General features: G+C 47.5%; 1 protein-coding gene across 1 annotated transcript; it reads right to left on the bottom strand.

The window, feature by feature from the left end:
- Nucleotides 1-624: 624 nt before the first annotated feature.
- On the bottom strand, nt 625-12,966 carry CDCP2 (CUB domain containing protein 2). The gene is made up of 6 exons (XM_075615473.1): nt 12,897-12,966; nt 10,395-10,769; nt 7,699-8,040; nt 5,555-5,908; nt 2,798-2,976; nt 625-1,419 (listed from the first exon to the last, which is right to left on the bottom strand). Exons 1-6 carry the CDS (start codon nt 12,964-12,966, stop codon nt 1,105-1,107), a joined length of 1,635 nt encoding a protein of 544 aa, XP_075471588.1. The 3' UTR covers nt 625-1,104.
- Nucleotides 12,967-19,051: the final 6,085 nt, after the last annotated feature.

Below are 19,051 nucleotides of genomic sequence, written 5' to 3' on the forward strand. Positions count from 1 at the left end.
CGTTCGAAACGCGTTGGATTTTAGGTCTATGACAAAGTTTATATTTTTTTGAATTGGGTCCTCTCCTTGCTCCATCGGATCGTGCGCTCCTTCCCATTTCCTGTTGCTGTTGGACTAGGATTGTGTTTCAGGCCTCCGGGATGTTGCAGTGATTAGTAATACATCCTGTCACATATTAAGGCTACGGCTCCAGTCTCACCTGCAGCACGTGCACCTGGCGGCGCGTCCACAGTTTAAAGCCATAGTCTGTAGGGGAGCATGGGGGGCGGGGCCATGACGGGGCAAATCTGCCCTTCTATTGGTGCGCACCAACCACGTGGTCACGGCACGGGAAGACAAAATTCTGACAAAAGTCACAGCGCTTTGTGCGCCAACGCACAGCCACTGGGGCCTGCCCCATAGAGGGCTGTGCTGTGTGGTGCGCATGACGTAGCGCGCGCCGCAGCGGCCACTGGGGACCTGGCCTAACAATACAGAACCTGCTGCTTACGTTTAATTCCAGTTCATTGGGTCAGGCTGGCAGGGGGACCGCGGCAACTGCTGGGAGGAGTAACACCTAACCCGAATATGCCACTTAGTTTTGTGGTAAAACTATTTTAGGGTTGAGAGTTAATACAAATTCACTCAAAATGATATTGTTTATTTAGTGTCCAGTATCAAAATACAGGCACCAAAGACATAGATTGTGAGCTCATCTGGGCAGGGACTGTGTCTGTCACATTAATATGTGCTGCTTACCGCACGTTATACTGCAATTGTTCAGTGCTTTGAGTCCCGTTGGGAAAAAAAGTGCTATATGAAATACAGTTATTATACAGGATCACTGCAGTAAAGATGAACATCATTCATACATAATGATCATTGTGGGTTAATAGGACAGTAAAGTATTTGAATAAGAGAGAACATTTTAATAACAGGCATGTTGTGGAGTGCTGCTGCATCACACAACTCCCTGCTAGGTCTCCTCTAAGTTCCCTTATTAATAATTGCAATGTAAGAGACGGTGTCTAAATCTCACGGTCTTATACAGTACATATCGCCACACAGCATGCGCACTAATGATGCTTGAGCAGAAATAACTATCGGGGAGAGTGTGTCGTCCTGTCACAGTAACACCAGCCCTACCACAGCGATCAGCATGAGAACTCCAGCTAAGATGCAGATACTGATGAACACGACATCGCTGCTGTCCTGTCCTCGGTCACTGCTCTCCGCTGCTTCCGCCTCCGGCTGCTGCGCCTCTGCTGTGTTTTCCACTAACCCGTTGAGCTGTGATCGGTCAGTGCCGGACAGGAGGTGCACTGAGGCCTCCTTCCTTTTGGGCTCGCACTGCACCTCATATTCATGGACATCCTCCTGGGCCCCCAGCGAGAAGTCTACGTACAAGACGCTCACAATGACTGACGTGTTGTTCCTTTTCTGCGGAGAAAAGGGCACGGGCATATTTGTCATTGTGTAAAACTAAAATAAAGATGGTGTATTAGCGAATCAATGTGATTTAATTATAAAAAACTCGCGTCAAACTTCACTTGCAAAATGTAAAGACTGGAAGTTTACTATAAAATATAATGTACTGATGTCTTTACTAAAATAATGAAAGATGCAATCCATCTCGCTCATCACTTATTGCATGTATATTGTTGGAGCCTGGAGTCCCTCAGCCTACGATGGGTTATTGAGGCAATCAGTGAGAGTTGAGTAATCCTGCCAGTGGGCATTTTGGAAAAGGACACAAATATTAAGGGGATCGTGGGTATCAATCATTATAGACGTTTAGGTTTTTATCCACAGTAACTCTTTTTGTCGTTTCCATGAGAACTGAAGAAAAGTGATTTAGTAGTATCACACAAACATACCCAGCAGTGTGTCATACAAACGTACCCAGCAGTATGTCACACAAATGTACCCGACTGTGGCACACAAACGTACCCAGCAGTGTGTCACACAAACACACCCAGCAGTGTCACACGAACGTACCAAGCAGTGTGTCGCACAAACACACCCAGCAGTGTCACACGAACGTACCAAGCAGTGTGTCGCACAAACACACCCAGCAGTGTCACACGAACGTACCAAGCAGTGTGTCGCACGAACGTACCCAGCAGTGTGTCGCAGGAACGTACCCAGCAGTGTGTCACACAAACGTACCCAGCAGTGTGTCACACAAACGTACCCAGCAGTGTGTGTCACACAAACGTACCCAGCAGTGTGTCACACAAACGTACCAGCAGTGTGTGTCAGACAAACGTACACATTAGTGTGTGTCACACAAACATCCCCAACAGTGTGTCACAAACGTACACAGCAGTGTCACACAAACGTACCCAGCAGTGTGTCGCAAACGTACCCAGCAGTGTGTCACACAAACGTACACAGCAGTGTCACACAAACGTACCCAGCAGTGTCACACGAACGTACCCAGCAGTGTGTCACACAAACGTACCCAGCAGTGTCACACAAACGTACCCAGCAGTGTGTCACACAAACGTACCCAGCAGTGTGTCACACAAATGTGCACTTATCAGCTTGTAAACCTCAAAAACTACGAAACTAAGTGTAAAGTGTTTGGATTGAAGTGAGCGTGCATACACAAATGGACGCACGCACACATACACAAACGGACACACAAACACACAGGCACAAAGATTTGCAGAAATCTCTGTAAAGTTACCGAGTATCGAAGGAACACATCCCTCCCCGTACGACCTCTAGTGATACAAAGCACATATACACTGCTCTGTGTCTCTGTGTGCACTGCCCGTGCCCCTGCGTCCTGCTCTGAGCTCGGACCCCTCACCTGAGGTCCTGTGCCACACGTATCAAAGCGAGCATAGATCTTGTAGTTGGAGCCTGAGATGTGAGCGGGACAGCTCGGGGAGCCCAGGTAAATGTGACTCTTCTCCAGCTGAGGGACAGACTGAGCCGGAATCTGTATCTGGAAGTCAGTGCGGGTGCAGCTGACGTTTATGGGAACCACTGCGGAAAGAAAAAGGCTCGGTAAAGGAGGGTGGTCTGTGTATCCTGCTGGGGGGGAGTGAGCAGGCGGGATTCATATCAATGTGTCGCAGAAGCTGTCCTTCCATTCAGGTCTTTACTGTAAATATAGAAGAGCTGGTTTCAGCGCGGAGGTCAGATATCCCTCACATTTCCTTACTGATTATATTACTGAATATACAGAAATGGCGTCACTTCTTCCTGGGAGAATCTGTATGTGTTACCGCATGATAACAGGGACATGGCAGGTGCTATGTGCAGTATTGCAGTGTACATTGTTCTGTGTATAAAGCAGATAGCAGCATCACAGTGTATACTGTCAGCTATATACTAAGGGATTCTCAGACCTATTTCTCATGTCCCACGTTTGTGCTGATAAACGTGAAGAATCAACGGAAATACTGAGCACTGTTTGTCATTCAACGTTGACTAGGCCACCTGTGCTGAAGCTGGGGTATCCTGAAAACCTGACCTGTTGGTGGCCCTTGAGGACTGGAGTTTCCCGTCCCTGGTCTATAGTGGTGCTCAACTCCAATCCTCAAGACCCCCCACCACCAGGTCAGGTTTTCAGGATATCCCAGCTTCAGCACAGGTGGCTCAATCAAAGACTGAGCCACCTGTGCTGAAGCAGGGACTGATTGAGCCACCTGTGCTGAAACAGGGATATCCTGAGAACCTGACCTGTCGGGAGGGCGGGGGAGACTGGAGTTGAGCACCCCTGGTCTATAGTATCTGCATTGGAAGCGCTGGGAAGGGTTCTAGAAAGCGAGACACCTTCAGCACTGATCTGCAGAGTTAAGGGTCTGCTGAAAGGGTTAAAACAAAGGGTTTCTTCCCAGGATCATTTTGCAAGTAACAGTATTAGAGCCGAGCCTGTAATTCCTCTAGTAAATCAATGGGAAGTGACCACTGGCCACTTTCTTATACCTAGTGCATTACAAACCCAGTAAAAGCTTTCCCTCAGCACTGAGAGTGCATTGCAGCCAGACAGGGGAACAGTATCCTCCTGCCAATACCCACAGGATTTTAAATGCACACAAACCACATTTGCTCTGCTCTTCTCTCTGAACACGGGAGGACCCCTCCTCTGTCTGTGTCTGAGGGTCATTCCCACTTGGGGGTCTATGTATCAAGGCAAAATTGGAGCAATTCTGGGGCAAAATAACTGCCCCGTATGTTTCAAAGAAAGAAGTCACGTTGTGCTGTTTTTTATTCCCCGGCATTGCTATACTTTTATCTTGATACATACGCCCCATGGTCCTTATGTCCGGAGTCTGATCTAAAGAGGGTGAGAGGGGCGGATTCCTCCACTTGATATGCGTTGGAGGTCACAGTAAGGCCGCCATTATAGTTGCCGCTCGCGCGACGGAGCGCAGGACGTCACGTGCGCCTGTCACTCACACGAAATCTGCACTGAGGTCGGAGGCGTGGCCCTGACGTCACGTGAATGGTTCGCCCGTGACCCGGCCGTCGCGCGGCAAAGGCAAAATTGTCTTCTTCAGGATCGCGTGCGCGGTCACGCGCTTTATAGGTGGCCCCATAGACACGAGGTTTGTTGTGCGCACGTGCGCACCGTTGCTGCCACTATAATCGCGGCCTTAGGCTGCGGCCTTAGGCCTCACTGCAAAATACAGCTATAAATGCAGTACGCTCACAAACGACTTCTGTGGATCTTCACGTGGCACCTATGTGTGGCATCGACCCCTGTGCGGATCCTCCTGTTTCCCAGGGAATCTCCCATCTCCTGCTCAGCATCAAATCAACTCCCCAGACTTTTATCAGGAAGTTATTCATAGGAAGGGATCATTGAAAAATCTCTGACTGACCCGAGTCATCAAATGGATACTTTAAACTGGCAGTATGGACTCCATGTAAGGCTGAGTCCCCGCTGGCGCTGAGCTCGCGGAGCGGGCGGCGCTTGGCGCGGTTACTTGCATATATATATATGCAAGTTCCGGCTCACGTGATGCGCGGGCACACACGCTCGGCGCTTTTGTAAATAACATTTTTATACTTTCCCGCTTGCTCAAATAGCCCACAATTGCGCCCCCTCCCCCCCCCGCGCGCGTCCGCAAGTTGCAGGACACCCGGCGCTCATGCTCATGAGCGCGCTCAGCGCCAGCGGGGACTCTAATACATCTATCAGGGTTATATGGATATATATTTGTTTCCAATTCTTGGCGGTGCCGCCCTTTACACCTCCATGTTGATAAGTCTAAAGAGGCGTCCAGTCGCGCCAACTTTAAGTTGTAATGCAGGGGTGGCCAACTCCAGTCCACAAGGGCCACCAACAGCTCAGGTTTTAAGCATATCCCTGCTTCAGCACAGGTGGCTCAATCAATGGTTCAGTCGATGACTGAGCCACCTGTGCTGAAGCAGGGATATCCTTATAACCTGACCTGTTGGTGGCCCTTGAGGACTGGAGTTGGCCACCCCTGCTTTAATGGTTCTGTATACTACAGTACAGTCGTTCTGCTCATTAATGGTCATTCACGCAAATAGCCATTAACACTTGGCGATGGTTGTTATCGCTATCGGTGGCTATCAGTATGTCACTTACCCCCAATGTACGATAACGAGAAACCCTTGCTGGCCGTGTCTCTGTCAGTGCTGAGCACCAGTAACAGGTTATTCCTATTGGCTATCAGAGGAGGGGGGATGACTCGCCCGCACCACCTCCCCAGCAGGGCGGCGTCCTCCCCCCCTCCATCATACACCGACAGGTGGTCGTAATCACACATGCCCGTCAGGCTGCTCCTTTCCTCCAACTCCAGATCCAGAAAGAAGATCTTCACGTGAAATCCGGGGGGCAGCTGAATGTTCCAGCGACAGTTAATATTATTGGGGTACGGGTGCGGGTAACGAGGGCTGGAGAGATTCCCCTTCATGGCTGTGAACACGTCCTGACATTCACCTGAGTGTGAGGTACATAGTGAGAGGTTAATACAACGTGCAGGTCCCCCCCCGTGTCACCTTCTCACTGTCCTGAACCCCGTCTGGAGCCCCCCTCAGGTAAGGTCTTAGAATGAATATGGTTGAAGAAGTTTGGTGATGCGGTGCACAAGCAATTGGATGAAAAATACTTTGAGAGGTTAAAATAAGTATGCTAGGTCTGGGGGTCCTGTATTCGTTACAGACCTTTCTATTTCTAATGGTCAGTGTTAGTCTCTGTGTAAGGCCGGATCCATGGTGAGCGTGCGACCGCGCACGTGTAGCTGGAGCGGTTTGTGGCTTGGGGGTAGACGCGACGGGGAGGTGTGACGTCACGGAGCCGGTTCGCCCTCATTGGCTGAACCGCTCACGTGACCTGGCCGTCCCGCGACAGAATCAAATTTATTTGTCTGATCGCGAGCGCCGGCGCTTCTCACCTCGCGCGCGGCCGCGTGCTCTATGGCCTGCCTCATAGAGACACGGCCTTTTGATCACACCGCGCCAGGTCGCGCTCACCATTGACGCCGCCTACACCATTGCCGCCGCCGCCATTTAGACAAAGTACATAGGTTGTGTCCAACTTGTACAGGAGCCAAACCAGCTTCACAAACTGCTGCCTGATTAGGTCTTCTGATTGTGCACTTCCTTTTCCCAGGCTTAGTTACACAAGCTGTGTAATGTAGCACGGGCAAGCTCCAGGTAACAATCCATGTTTACAGTAAGTAGAAAGCTAAAAGTGATACTCCGAGTGAGCACATTTGCATGTCACTAACCTGAATACTTTCCTACAGTTTAAAACCGATATGACGTGACAATGGGGCAAATGAAGCAAAGTGGAAGATATACAGATCCACTCTCGTGTTCCTTGTACTTACAGGATTGTTACAGACTCGGCATGTTCGGGGTTAACTTTATGTAAAGTATGGTACTGTATTGTTATTTATTGTGCAGCTTGTAATTACAATATGTCTAGAAGTGTGGGTTCTCTCCTATTCTTTGATTTGTATCCCAGGGTGTTCTTGAAATTTAGATTTATGATTATGAACCAATGTGTATTTTCTGGTAAATATCAAGAGATCACAATAAATAAATAGATACTTACTGTACCCGGCGTAACAAACGCTAATCTAGGAGATTTGAAAGGTTGTTAATTAAACATTACTCTTTGTTTTTAGCCCTCCCTGTAATGCATTGCTGTCTCTTGTCACCTCTTCCCCACCTTATTCTCTCCTCCATCATGCCCTGCTCTTTGCACTCTCCTCCCCTCTCTTTGCACTCCCTGCCATACTGTGTCTGCTCCTCTCTGTGCACACTAAACTTATTTCTCTCCTTGCTGTCTCTCTGTTTCCTCCTCTTACTCACCTTGCTGTCTCTCCTCCACTCTCTTTGCACTCCTTCCTGCCCCATGTGCACACTGCTCTCCATCCCATTCACAGAGGGGAGGGATGTGCAGACTAATTGGCTGTTCCTGGGTGGGTGACAGGCTGTTCAGCCTATCACAGAAGGGTGTGCAGACATCCTTAGGGTTTAAAATATATATATATATATATATATATATATATATATATATATATATACATACATACATACATACATACATACATACATATGAGGTTTCTGCCCTAAAACTTCCCATTATGGTCCAGATAAGACCAGCACATACATTTAAATATAAGATTTAGGAATCCTTCTGATCCCCTCATCGTTGGGTCCCACACCCATCACTATATGAAGCGCTTGACCCAGGAGATGTTACAAAGACTTTGTTCGTACCAGAGGAGAAATACGCCTTGAAACCCCGTCCCCCAATGTTGAAGTCGGACTTGAAGACCACGAGCAGCTCATTTGATGAGGACACGGAATCCGGGGGCTTCACCGTGCCACAGTAATGGCTGATGTGACGCTGTTCCACACCTGAGCCATCGAAGATTGCAACATAATCAAAGTTACATTCTTCATTGTTCTCCATTTGGAAGTCCATGAACACCAGGCTGACCCTGGAGAGCGGAGCTGCCCGGATCAGCCAGCGACACTCTGCGTTGTTGGGGTAATTTTCAGGGTATTCTGGGCTGGTAATGATCCCAGAAAGGCTGGTGAGGACCCCCCAGCAAACATCTGCAAGATAATGGGGTGAAGAGAGGGGGAGCTCATGAACCCAGAGGGAGTTGCAGAGTACAGATCAGTGGTTTCCAACCTTCTTTTGGTTAAGGAACCCTATAATTATATTGTGAAATTCTGCAGAACCCCAATCCTCTCTAATAGCGCATCTGATATCAAATGTATTGTAAGGAACCCCAACCCTCTCTAATAGCGTGTCTGATATCAAATGTATTGTAAGGAACCCCAACCCTCTCTAATAGCGTGTCTGAGACTAGATGCATTGTAAGGAACCCCAACCCTCTCTAATAGCGCATCTGAGATCAGATTCATTGTTAGGAACCCCAACCCTCTCTAATAGCGTGTCTGAGACTAGATGCATTGTAAGGAACCCCAACCCTCTCTAATAGCGTGTCTGAGACTAGATGCATTGTAAGGAACCCCAACCCTCTCTAATAGCGCATCTGAGATCAGATTCATTGTAAGGAACCCCAACCCTCTCTAATAGCGTGTCTGAGACTAGATGCATTGTAAGGAACCCCAACCCTCTCTAATAGCGCGTCTGAGACTAGATGCATTGTAAGGAACCCCAACCCTCTCTAATAGCGTGTCTGAGACTAGATGCATTGTAAGGAACCCCAACCCTCTCTAATAGCGTGTCTGAGACTAGATGCATTGTAAGGAACCCCAACCCTCTCTAATAGCGTGTCTGAGACTAGATGCATTGTAAGGAACCCCAACCCTCTCTAATAGCGTGTCTGAGACTAGATGCATTGTAAGGAACCCCAACCCTCTCTAATAGCGTGTCTGAGACTAGATGCATTGTAAGGAACCCCAACCCTCTCTAATAGCGTGTCTGAGACTAGATGCATTGTAAGGAACCCCAACCCTCTCTAATAGCGCGTCTGAGACTAAATGCATTGTAAATTCTTCTGCATTTGGTAATATTTTGAAGTGACCTGAGAATTGCAGGGGTCCCTTTAGGGATGCCCGGGGAACCCTGGCTAAGAAACACTGGTATAGACGCCGTATCCAAACAGAGGGAAGATTCACTAATGCTCTGATACAGGATATCTCACTTGGATCCCACGCTAACTGCTATCCAAGCCAATGGCAGATAATTCTAAACATAGCCTCAGAGAAAAAATGATCTTGCCTGCAAAACGTGGCAGTAAATTCCCCTATGAGACCTCTCCCTTCCCCCCCATGTTTACACAGACGTTTCTAGTGTCTTCTCATGTTTAAACAAAGTACATTTCTTAAATGGAGGATTCATTGTGCGGAGCTGCTTGCCAGTGAAGTCCCTGCTAATAACGAGATCGCCAGCAGACATGTTGGAATTAGAAGACAGAGCAGGGTGCGCAAACTGTGGGGGCGCTAGACTTTCTGGGAGGGGACAGCAGTTATAGAGGTCCCACGCTCTTCCCCCAGGCATTTAATTTAAATGCCGGGGACCGCACGAGGCCTCTGTAACACACTTCCCTTCCAGCGTCGCGTCATCATGGTAACCCGGCGTCAAATGACGCCGCGGGGTCACGTGACGGCACGTTACCATGGCAACGTGCCGTCACATTACCCTGCGCATCATTTGGGGGGGGGGGCACGAGACGTAGAGGCGAGCAGGCAGGGGTGCGCACGGGGAAAAGTTTGTGCACCCCTGATATAACCCATGCGTGCTAAAATGCACCAGGCTGGTAGCTCTTGAAGCACTGAAGGGGTTAAGGAGCAGAATGGGACAGTTGGTTGCGCCGACCAATTCCCCGCCGGCGTTTAGCCACACGGGGGACCCCCCGTCGCTGTACCCACCGCCGACCGCTTCTACGAGGAGGTAAGTTTTAGGGTTTTAGTGGTTAAGGTAGGGGGCTAACTTTAGGGGCTTTAGTGGCGAGGATAGGGGGCTAACTTTAGGGGCTTTAGTGGTGAGGATAGGGGGTTAACTTTAGGGGCTTTAGTGGTGAGGATAGGGGGTTAACTTTAGGGGCTTTAGTGGCGAGGATAGGGGGTTAACTTTAGGGGCTTTAGTGGCGAGGATAGGGGGTTAACTTTAGGGGCTTAGTGATGAGGGTAAAGGGTTTTAGGGAAAGGGGTTAAGGTTTTAGGGGTATGGGGTTAGCGTTAGTAATAAGGGTTAAGATTAGGGGGTTTAGGGTAAGGTTAGGGACACCTTATCGGGGAAGCAGCCGGCGGCTGAGTGTCCCGGCGGCGAGGTGAGCAGCGGCTAAAGGCTCGTGGTCATTTAGTTGCGGTGAAACGGCCGCGACCAGATGTCCTGGACTTGTAAGGAGGGAGTTTTAAACTAAGAGCTGTGCATTCCCAAACCGTGACTGTGACATGGGAGTTAGACTCATACAACAAATAGAAATGTACCTCACCCTTCCTGTACGTGGCAGAGAAGCCTGTGCTGGCCACGTGTTTGTCAGAGTGAAAGATGATAGAAAGAACGTGCCACGATGATGTGAACTGGGGGGGTAAAGTGCTGCCACAGAACTTCCCAAGGAGGTTCCCTTCATCCCTGGAAGCCCCGTTGTAAATCTTGACGTAGTCGTATTCGCACGAGTCGTGGTACTCCAGGCTGAAGTGATGGAACGTGAACAGGACGGAGGAGCCTTCCGAGACCACGATGAGCCAGCAGCACTCCGTGTGCGACGGGTACAATCCTGGGAAGTTTGGGCTGGACAGGTTACCTGCGGGGGCAGAGAGGACCCCCCCACACTTCACACCTGCGAGAGACGGAGGGGACAGATCATCTCAACTGTCTGCATGAGCCACTGAGAACCGAACAGCCAGTCACATAAAAACAGCCACCAGGCCACTAGGGAGAAGCAAAACACCATTTAGATAACCATATTAAGTGTGACCCACAGGGAAAAAAAGCCAAGTATTCTCTTTCAGCACTTTTATTTAAATGCGGAGATAAAAACTAAACTGCATAATTCCCAAATAAAAAAGCAACATTGAAACACACTCTCAATGCAGATCTGTGCTATATCTTTTATTCATATAGCAGAAAGGCGGCATTTTGAAATATTTAAACGCCTGGGGGGGGGGGGGGGGGGTATTTATCAAGCTATAAAAAGACGCGCAGATTCCCAAACCGACGCTTCCTCTTTCTGCTGCACCGTCCCAACGGGATTTAACAGCGCAGCCTGCGTCTGCTGTCTTTCCTCGTCGCGAAGTTAGCGGCAATCGGCGGTGCACAGGTTATAGAGAGATGTATTGCCAGGTCCGGCTTGATGGTGGTGCTGTCGGTGCCACTGCACCGAGCCCCGCGGTTAGAGAGGCGCCGCGCTCTTCCCCACAACAATAAACCCATTGCTGGGGGGAGAGGGCGGGGCCTGTGTAACTGCCTCTTATCTTGTCCGGTGGCGTCTCCTACTGCAGCGTCTCATTGTCATTGCGCCACATGTCACATGGCGCCGCGTTGCCTTGGCAACGTGACATCATGTGGCTCCGTGACATTACATGTCAGGACAACGTGACATCACGTGGCACTGCAACGTCACATGACGCTGCGACATCATGAGCCGTCGTTGGAGGAGGCGATGCCGTGCTGGACAAAGTAAGAGGCCTCGCAAAAGCCCCATTGCACGAGCCCCACAAAACTCCCAGCCGGCCCTGACACGTTCTGCGTCTCTGCCCCAGCTTGTACCTTTGGGGGAGTCAGTAGGAGGAGTTGGGGGAGTTACACGGTGCACAGATTATAATGAGATGTATCACATTCTGCGTCTCGGCCCCAGCTTGCACCCTGGGGAGTGTCCGTAGGGGGAGTTACATGGTGCACAGGTTCTAATGAGATAGACATTCTGTGTCTTTCTGCACCATTCTTTATCCCTTAAATTTTCCAAAATAAACCCTCCATATGTGAAGTGGCGAAAATGTAACCTTCTGCATCAGATGTAACAGACAGTTCTCCCATACACCGCAGCTCTGCTCCAAAACACACGTCTAAACACAGAGTGCTGAGTCTAAACACGGAACCTTGCAATTAAACACGGAGCCATGCGATTAAACACGGAGCCATGCGATTAAACACGGAGCCATGCGATTAAACACGGAGCCATGCGATTAAACACGGAGCCATGCGATTAAACACGGAGCCATGCGATTAAACACGGAGCCATGCGATTAAACACGGAGCCATGCGATTAAACACGGAGCCATGCGATTAAACACGGAGCCATGCGATTAAACACGGAGCCATGCGATTAAACACGGAGCCATGCGATTAAACACGGAGCCATGCGATTAAAAACGGAGTCATGCGATTAAACACGGAGCCATGCGATTAAACATGGAGCCATGCGATTAAACACGGAGCGCCGCGTCTAAACACAGAACCATGCGATTAAACATGGAGCCATGCGATTAAACACGGAGCCATGCGATTAAACACGGAGCAATGTGATTAAACATGGAGCCATGCGATTAAACACGGAGCCATGCTATTAAACACGGAGCCATGCGATTAAACACGGAGCCATGCTATTAAACACGGAGCCATGCGATTAAACATAGAGCCATGCGAATAAACACGGAGCCATGCGATTAAACACGGAGCCATGCGATTAAACACAGAGCCATGCGATTAAACATGCAGTGCTGCGTCTAAACACACTTTTCTCTACTTTAATACACAGACCCCTGGCAGTCTACGGACATACAGAAAACGCAGCATTGCCTGTGCGTTTCTTGAAATGTTTTATATATTATTTACCATGTAGAAAATAAAGATCCTGAATTGTTTATCTTCAGATATAATAATAATAATAATATTAATAATAATAATTTCTATAGCTTTCTGTAATTCTCACCATTTCCTCCTCTCTTTACCTGGGTATGTAAGAAACAAAGTTACTAATAAAACCCCTGCTTACCTTTCCTTGCGTGAATTGCTTCCCATAACACAGTTATCATGAAGATGCACTTGTAGTGAATATTTCGCATTTTTGGATACTAAAACGATAACATAATCCGCAGACCTGGGAATAATCTCACAAACGCCTCCTGTACAGATAAGAGTCAGAGAGATGGAGCTGCGATGGAATAAATTATTCATCTCTTGTTTGAATTAGGAACCCGATCGTTACTTTGCTTCCTGCCTTCGGTATCCTGATGTGTATCAGATGTCCTCTGATTTAAACAATTGTAACCGTTTTATCTGTGTAACATCATAGGACGCTTCAGGAGCAGAATTCAGGTGTCTCAGCCTCCCCCGATGGGGTGAAATGATTCATTTTCCCTACAGATTCAGAACAGCCTTTATCTCTCTGCTGAGCATTATCTGTACCTGTATCTCTCTGCGCAGCATTATCTGTACCTGTATCTCTCTGTGCAGCATTATCTGTACCTGTATCTCTCTGCGCAGCATTATCTGTACCTGTATCTCTCTGTGCAGCATTATCTGTACCTGTATCTCTCTGCGCAGCATTATCTGTACCTGTATCTCTCTGTGCAGCATTATCTGTACCTGTATCTCTCTGTGCAGCATTATCTGTACCTGTATCTCTCTGCGCAGCATTATCTGTACCTGTATCTCTCTGCGCAGCATTATCTGTACCTGTATCTCTCTGCGCAGCATTATCTGTACCTGTATCTCTCTGCGCAGCATTATCTGTACCTGTATCTCTCTGCGCAGCATTATCTGTACCTGTATCTCTCTGTGCAGCATTATCTGTACCTGTATCTCTCTGTGCAGCATTATCTGTACCTGTATCTCTCTGTGCAGCATTATCTGTACCTGTATCTCTCTGTGCAGCATTATCTGTACCTGTATCTCTCTTTGCAGCATTATCTGTACCTGAGTCTCTCTGTGCAGCATTATCTGTACCTGTGTCTCTCTGCTGAGCATTATCTGTACCTGTGTCTCTCTGTGCAGCATTATCTGTACCTGTGTCTCTCTGTGCAGCATTATCTGTACCTGTATCTCTCTGTGCAGCATTATCTGTACCTGTATCTCTCTGCGCAGCATTATCTGTACCTGTATTTCTCTGTGCAGCATTATCTATACTTGTATCTCTGCGCAGCATTATCTGTACCTGTATCTCTCTGTGCAGCATTATCTGTACCTGTATCTCTCTGTGCAGCATTATCTGTTCCTGTATCTCTCTGTGCAGCATTATCTGTACCTGTATCTCTCTGTGCAGCATTATCTGTACCTGTGTCTCTCTGTGCAGCATTATCTGTACCTGAGTCTCTCTGTGCAGCATTATCTGTACCTGTGTCACTCTGCTGAGCATTATCTGTACCTGTATCTCTCTGCGCAGCATTATCTGTACCTGTATCTCTCTGCGCAGCATTATCTGTACCTGTATCTCTCTGCGCAGCATTATCTGTACCTGTATCTCTCTGCGCAGCATTATCTGTACCTGTATCTCTCTTTGCAGCATTATCTGTACCTGTATCTCTCTGTGCAGCATTATCTGTACCTGTATCTCTCTGTGCAGCATTATCTGTACCTGTATCTCTCTGTGCAGCATTATCTGTACCTGTATCTCTCTGTGCAGCATTATCTGTACCTGTATCTCTCTTTGCAGCATTATCTGTACCTGAGCCTCTCTGTGCAGCATTATCTGTACCTGTATCTCTCTGTGCAGCATTATCTGTACCTGAGTCTCTCTGTGCAGCATTATCTGTACCTGTGTCACTCTGCTGAGGATTATCTGTACCTGTATCTCTCTGCGCAGCATTATCTGTACCTGTGTCTCTCTGCTGAGCATTATCTGTACCTGTGTCTCTCTGTGCAGCATTATCTGTACCTGTGTCTCTCTGTGCAGCATTATCTGTACCTGTATCTCTCTGTGCAGCATTATCTGTACCTGTATCTCTGCGCAGCATTATCTGTACCTGTATCTCTCTGTGCAGCATTATCTGTACCTGTATCTCTCTGTGCAGCATTATCTGTACCTGTATCTCTCTGTGCAGCATTATCTGTACCTGTATCTCTCTGTGCAGCATTATCTGTACCTGTATCTCTCTTTGCAGCATTATCTGTACCTGAGTCTCTCTGTGCAGCATTATCTGTACCTGTGTCTCTCTGCTGAGCATTATCTGTACCTGTATCTCTCTTTGCAGCATTATCTGTACCTGAGTCTCTCTGTGCAGCATTATCTGTACCTGTGTCTCTCTGTGCAGCATTATCTGTACCTGTATCTCTCTGTGCAGCATTATCTGTACCTGTATCTCTCTGCGTAGCATTATCTGTACCTGTATTTCTCTGTGCAGCATTATCTATACCTGTATCTCTGCGCAGCATTATCTGTACCTGTATCTCTCTGTGCAGCATTATCTGTACCTGTATCTCTCTGTGCAGCATTATCTGTTCCTGTATCTCTCTGTGCAGCATTATCTGTACCTGTATCTCTCTGTGCAGCATTATCTGTACCTGTGTCTCTCTGTGCAGCATTATCTGTACCTGAGTCTCTCTGTGCAGCATTATCTGTACCTGTGTCACTCTGCTGAGCATTATCTGTACCTGTATCTCTCTGCACAGCATTATCTGTACCTGTATCTCTCTGCGCAGCATTATCTGTACCTGTATCTCTCTGCGCAGCATTATCTGTACCTGTATCTCTCTGCGCAGCATTATCTGTACCTGTATCTCTCTTTGCAGCATTATCTGTACCTGTATCTCTCTGTGCAGCATTATCTGTACCTGTATCTCTCTGTGCAGCATTATCTGTACCTGTATCTCTCTGTGCAGCATTATCTGTACCTGTATCTCTCTGTGCAGCATTATCTGTACCTGTATCTCTCTTTGCAGCATTATCTGTACCTGTATCTCTCTGTGCAGCATTATCTGTACCTGTATCTCTCTGCGCAGCATTATCTGTACCTGTATCTCTCTGTGCAGCATTATCTGTACCTGTATCTCTCTGCGGAGCATTATCTGTACCTGTATCTCTCTGCGCAGCATTATCTGTACCTGTATCTCTCTGCGCAGCATTATCTGTACCTGTATCACTCTGCGGAGCATTATCTGTACCTGTATCTCTATGTGCAGCATTATCTGTACCTGTATCTCTCTGCGGAGCATTATCTGTACCTGTATCTCTCTGCGCAGCATTATCTGTACCTGTATCTCTCTGCGGATCATTATCTGTACCTGTATCTCTCTGCGGAGCATTATCTGTACCTGTATCTCTCTGCGGAGCATTATCTGTACCTGTATCTCTCTGCGGAGCATTATCTGTACCTGTATCTCTCTGCGGAGCATTATCTGTACCTCAGACTCAGCCTAGAGAAGGCCCCAAAAAGTTCAGGACAATCCCTGGTTTTAAAGATTGGTCCAAACAAAATTCAGTCCCTGGCAGAGACTCTGAAACTTTCCACTCCAATTTTGCCCTCTCTGCCCCAGTTTGCACCTTGTAGAGAGTCCATAGAAGGAGTTGGGGGGAGGTGCATGGTACACAGATTATAATGAGATGTATCACATTCTACGTCTGCCCCAGTTTACACGTTAGGCAGAGTCAATAGGAGGAGTTTGGGGGAGTTAGACGGTGCACAGATTATAATGAGATGTGTCACATTCTGCGCCTCTCTGACCCAGCTTGCCCCTTGGGGAGTTTTAGTAGGAGGAGTTGGGGGGAGTTACATGGTGCATAGATTATAATAAGATGTGTCCATATCTGAAGTAGTGTAAATCTAAAATGCCGAAAAAACAGCCCCGAGCACCAGATGCACGGAGCAGGGCACGTTCTGGAGAGGGTTACCAGAGGTCTGGTTTCTACCAAGCGACATGTTTTCAGGATGCCAAAACCGAGGCCGCCCTATTCTAACATACGCTGCAGCTCTGCACCAAAAAATGGAGCACGGTGTCTATACTCGGAACGCTGCGTCTATACTCGGAGCACTGCGACTAAACACCGAGCGCTGCGTCTAAACACCGAGCGCTGCGTCTAAACACCGAGCGCTGCGTCTAAACACCGAGCGCTGCGTCTAAACACTGCATTCCTACATAGGCCCCATAGGATTCTACAGTAAATAGTTATGTCCGGCCAATGACAGGGGACAGGTTTCATGCTTAACCCCTACGAGGGCAAAATGATATGTGTTGGGAGGGGGGGGGGGGGAGGAGGGATAAAACTAACCAATAACATGCCCTCATTTATTGTAATAGAAAATATAGATTGGGATATGTTCTTGCTCATTATTGGGAAACTAGGAAATAATGGAATTCAGGCTTAGTATAAATAACATTATCAACATTTAAACTATAAAGTAACAATATATAAGATATAAAACAGACAGGAGATGGCACACTGAAAGAGGAAGACAAGCCTTAAAATAATGTACACCGTAGAAATATAAAGAAATGTATAATGGAAAAATGAAATATATAAACGTCTATAATAATGTGCTAAGGCAGGGGCGCACAAACTTATTTTGCTGCGCACCCCCCCCCCCTTACCTCGCGCGGCGGGGTCGTGTGATGTCACGTGACCCACGGCGTTATCAAGGCAATTGGGATGTCACATGACCCCGCGGCGTTGCCATGGTCACGCTTCCCGAAGCCGGCTGAACCTCGGTAAGTAGAGGTCGCAGAGGCCTCGCGCGGTCCCCCGGCATTTCATTTAAATGCTTTGGGGAAGAGCGCGGGACCTTTGCAACCGCCCATTCGTTCATTAACCCTTTGGGCCCAAGTGTTTACTTTATCGATCTTGCCTGCATAATTCCCTAAATCTATCTCCGCCTCTGGGTTTTACTGAAACATGCTCTAAAGTAAGGGCAGCCAAGTCCTGTCTCCTAGAGCTAGCAACAAGTCAGGTTTTCAGGGTATCTCTGCTTCAGCACAGGTGGTCCAGTGTTTGACTGAGCCACCTGTGCTGAAGCAGGGATATCCCGAAAACCTGACCTGTTGGTAGCTCTTGTGGACTGCAGTTGGCTATCCCTGCTCAAAAGCTATTAGAGATCAATATTGTGGCTCTTGATGATGTTTAAGTGAGGCATGTTTTGAAAGCCTACGCAGGAGATTACCTTTAATGATGTTTTTTCTGCACGCCTGAAATCTTTCGTTGAGTGTTGTGCGTCCTGTAAAGACTGCATTAGCACTCTTACTACATAACTGGTGCAATTTCATAAAAGAACTTATTGCAAAAATGTGTCTCCTGTAGCCGGTGATTTATATTCCTTTTTTTGGATGAGGAGCAGGTTTACAGGTGGTGCATACGGTACGGCCACATTTAAAATCCCTGATCTTGGAGGTGCTAATGTTGGGATCTGTTTACGAAGCACACTTGGGGTTAAGGCATTTCTGAGATATGTGGCTTTGCTAAACACCACCGACGATTTCTCTGAAATATATGACGATCATGCACGGGCGATTCTGTTTTTGTTGCGGATTTGGATCCGCCTCGTATCGGACGGTTCCTCGGGTCCGCGCAAAAAGGCAAATCCACAGTTTCAGATTTGTATTTTATTTTAGAGAGCAATCCGAAATCTGTGGCTGGATAGAGAGTCTTATTCTTTTTCTACTTTAAACACATACTTGGGGGGGGGGGGGGGGGGGGTCATTCTATATACTCCAAAGTGGCACTTTGGCCCTGTTAAAGCCAATGGAGATTTTAAACTGAAAACACCCTCTTCAGAATAAATAGAATTACACCCTTAAACCGCGACAATCAGAGGTCTTTTGAGTGTGAATACAGGTAGGATATCATCTGCATACACAGCGACTTTAAATACCAGGGGTCTACAGCTCATTCTGTGATATTTATATGAATTCTGATTTTTCCCAATAACAATTGTAAAGAAAAGGCAAAAAGAAGTGAGGAGACTGGACACCCCTGCCTAGTTCTATCTGTAATATTAAAAACCACAGAGGAACAGCCTGACTTGTACATTTTTGCTGAAGATGAAAAATAAAGACACTGAATCCATGTCATAAACTTTTGTCCAAATTGTCATTTTGCTAGTGTTTTAATTATGACCAAAGGACCCTGTCAAAGGCCCTTATCAGCATCACATGATAGCATGAGGAGAGGTAGCTTATCAGATGTGTCATTCCATAAAATATCTCCACATCTTCTTGTTT

This window comes from Ascaphus truei, chromosome 10 (assembly GCF_040206685.1).
Source record: "Ascaphus truei isolate aAscTru1 chromosome 10, aAscTru1.hap1, whole genome shotgun sequence".
In the NCBI taxonomy this organism is placed as follows: domain Eukaryota; kingdom Metazoa; phylum Chordata; class Amphibia; order Anura; family Ascaphidae; genus Ascaphus; species Ascaphus truei.

What these genes read in the sequence shown, in the direction of transcription:
- CDCP2 (XM_075615473.1), bottom strand. Translation starts at nt 12,966, where the DNA reads ATGCGAAATATTCACTACAAGTGCATCTTCATGATAACTGTGTTATGG. An exon ending in AGCAATTCACGCAAGGAAAG is followed by an intron (nt 10,770 to 12,896) that starts GTAAGCAGGGGT and finishes CAGACAGTTGAG; the next exon opens with ATGATCTGTCCCCTCCGTCT. An exon ending in CAAGGCGTATTTCTCCTCTG is followed by an intron (nt 5,909 to 7,698) that starts GTACGAACAAAG and finishes CCTCACACTCAG; the next exon opens with GTGAATGTCAGGACGTGTTC.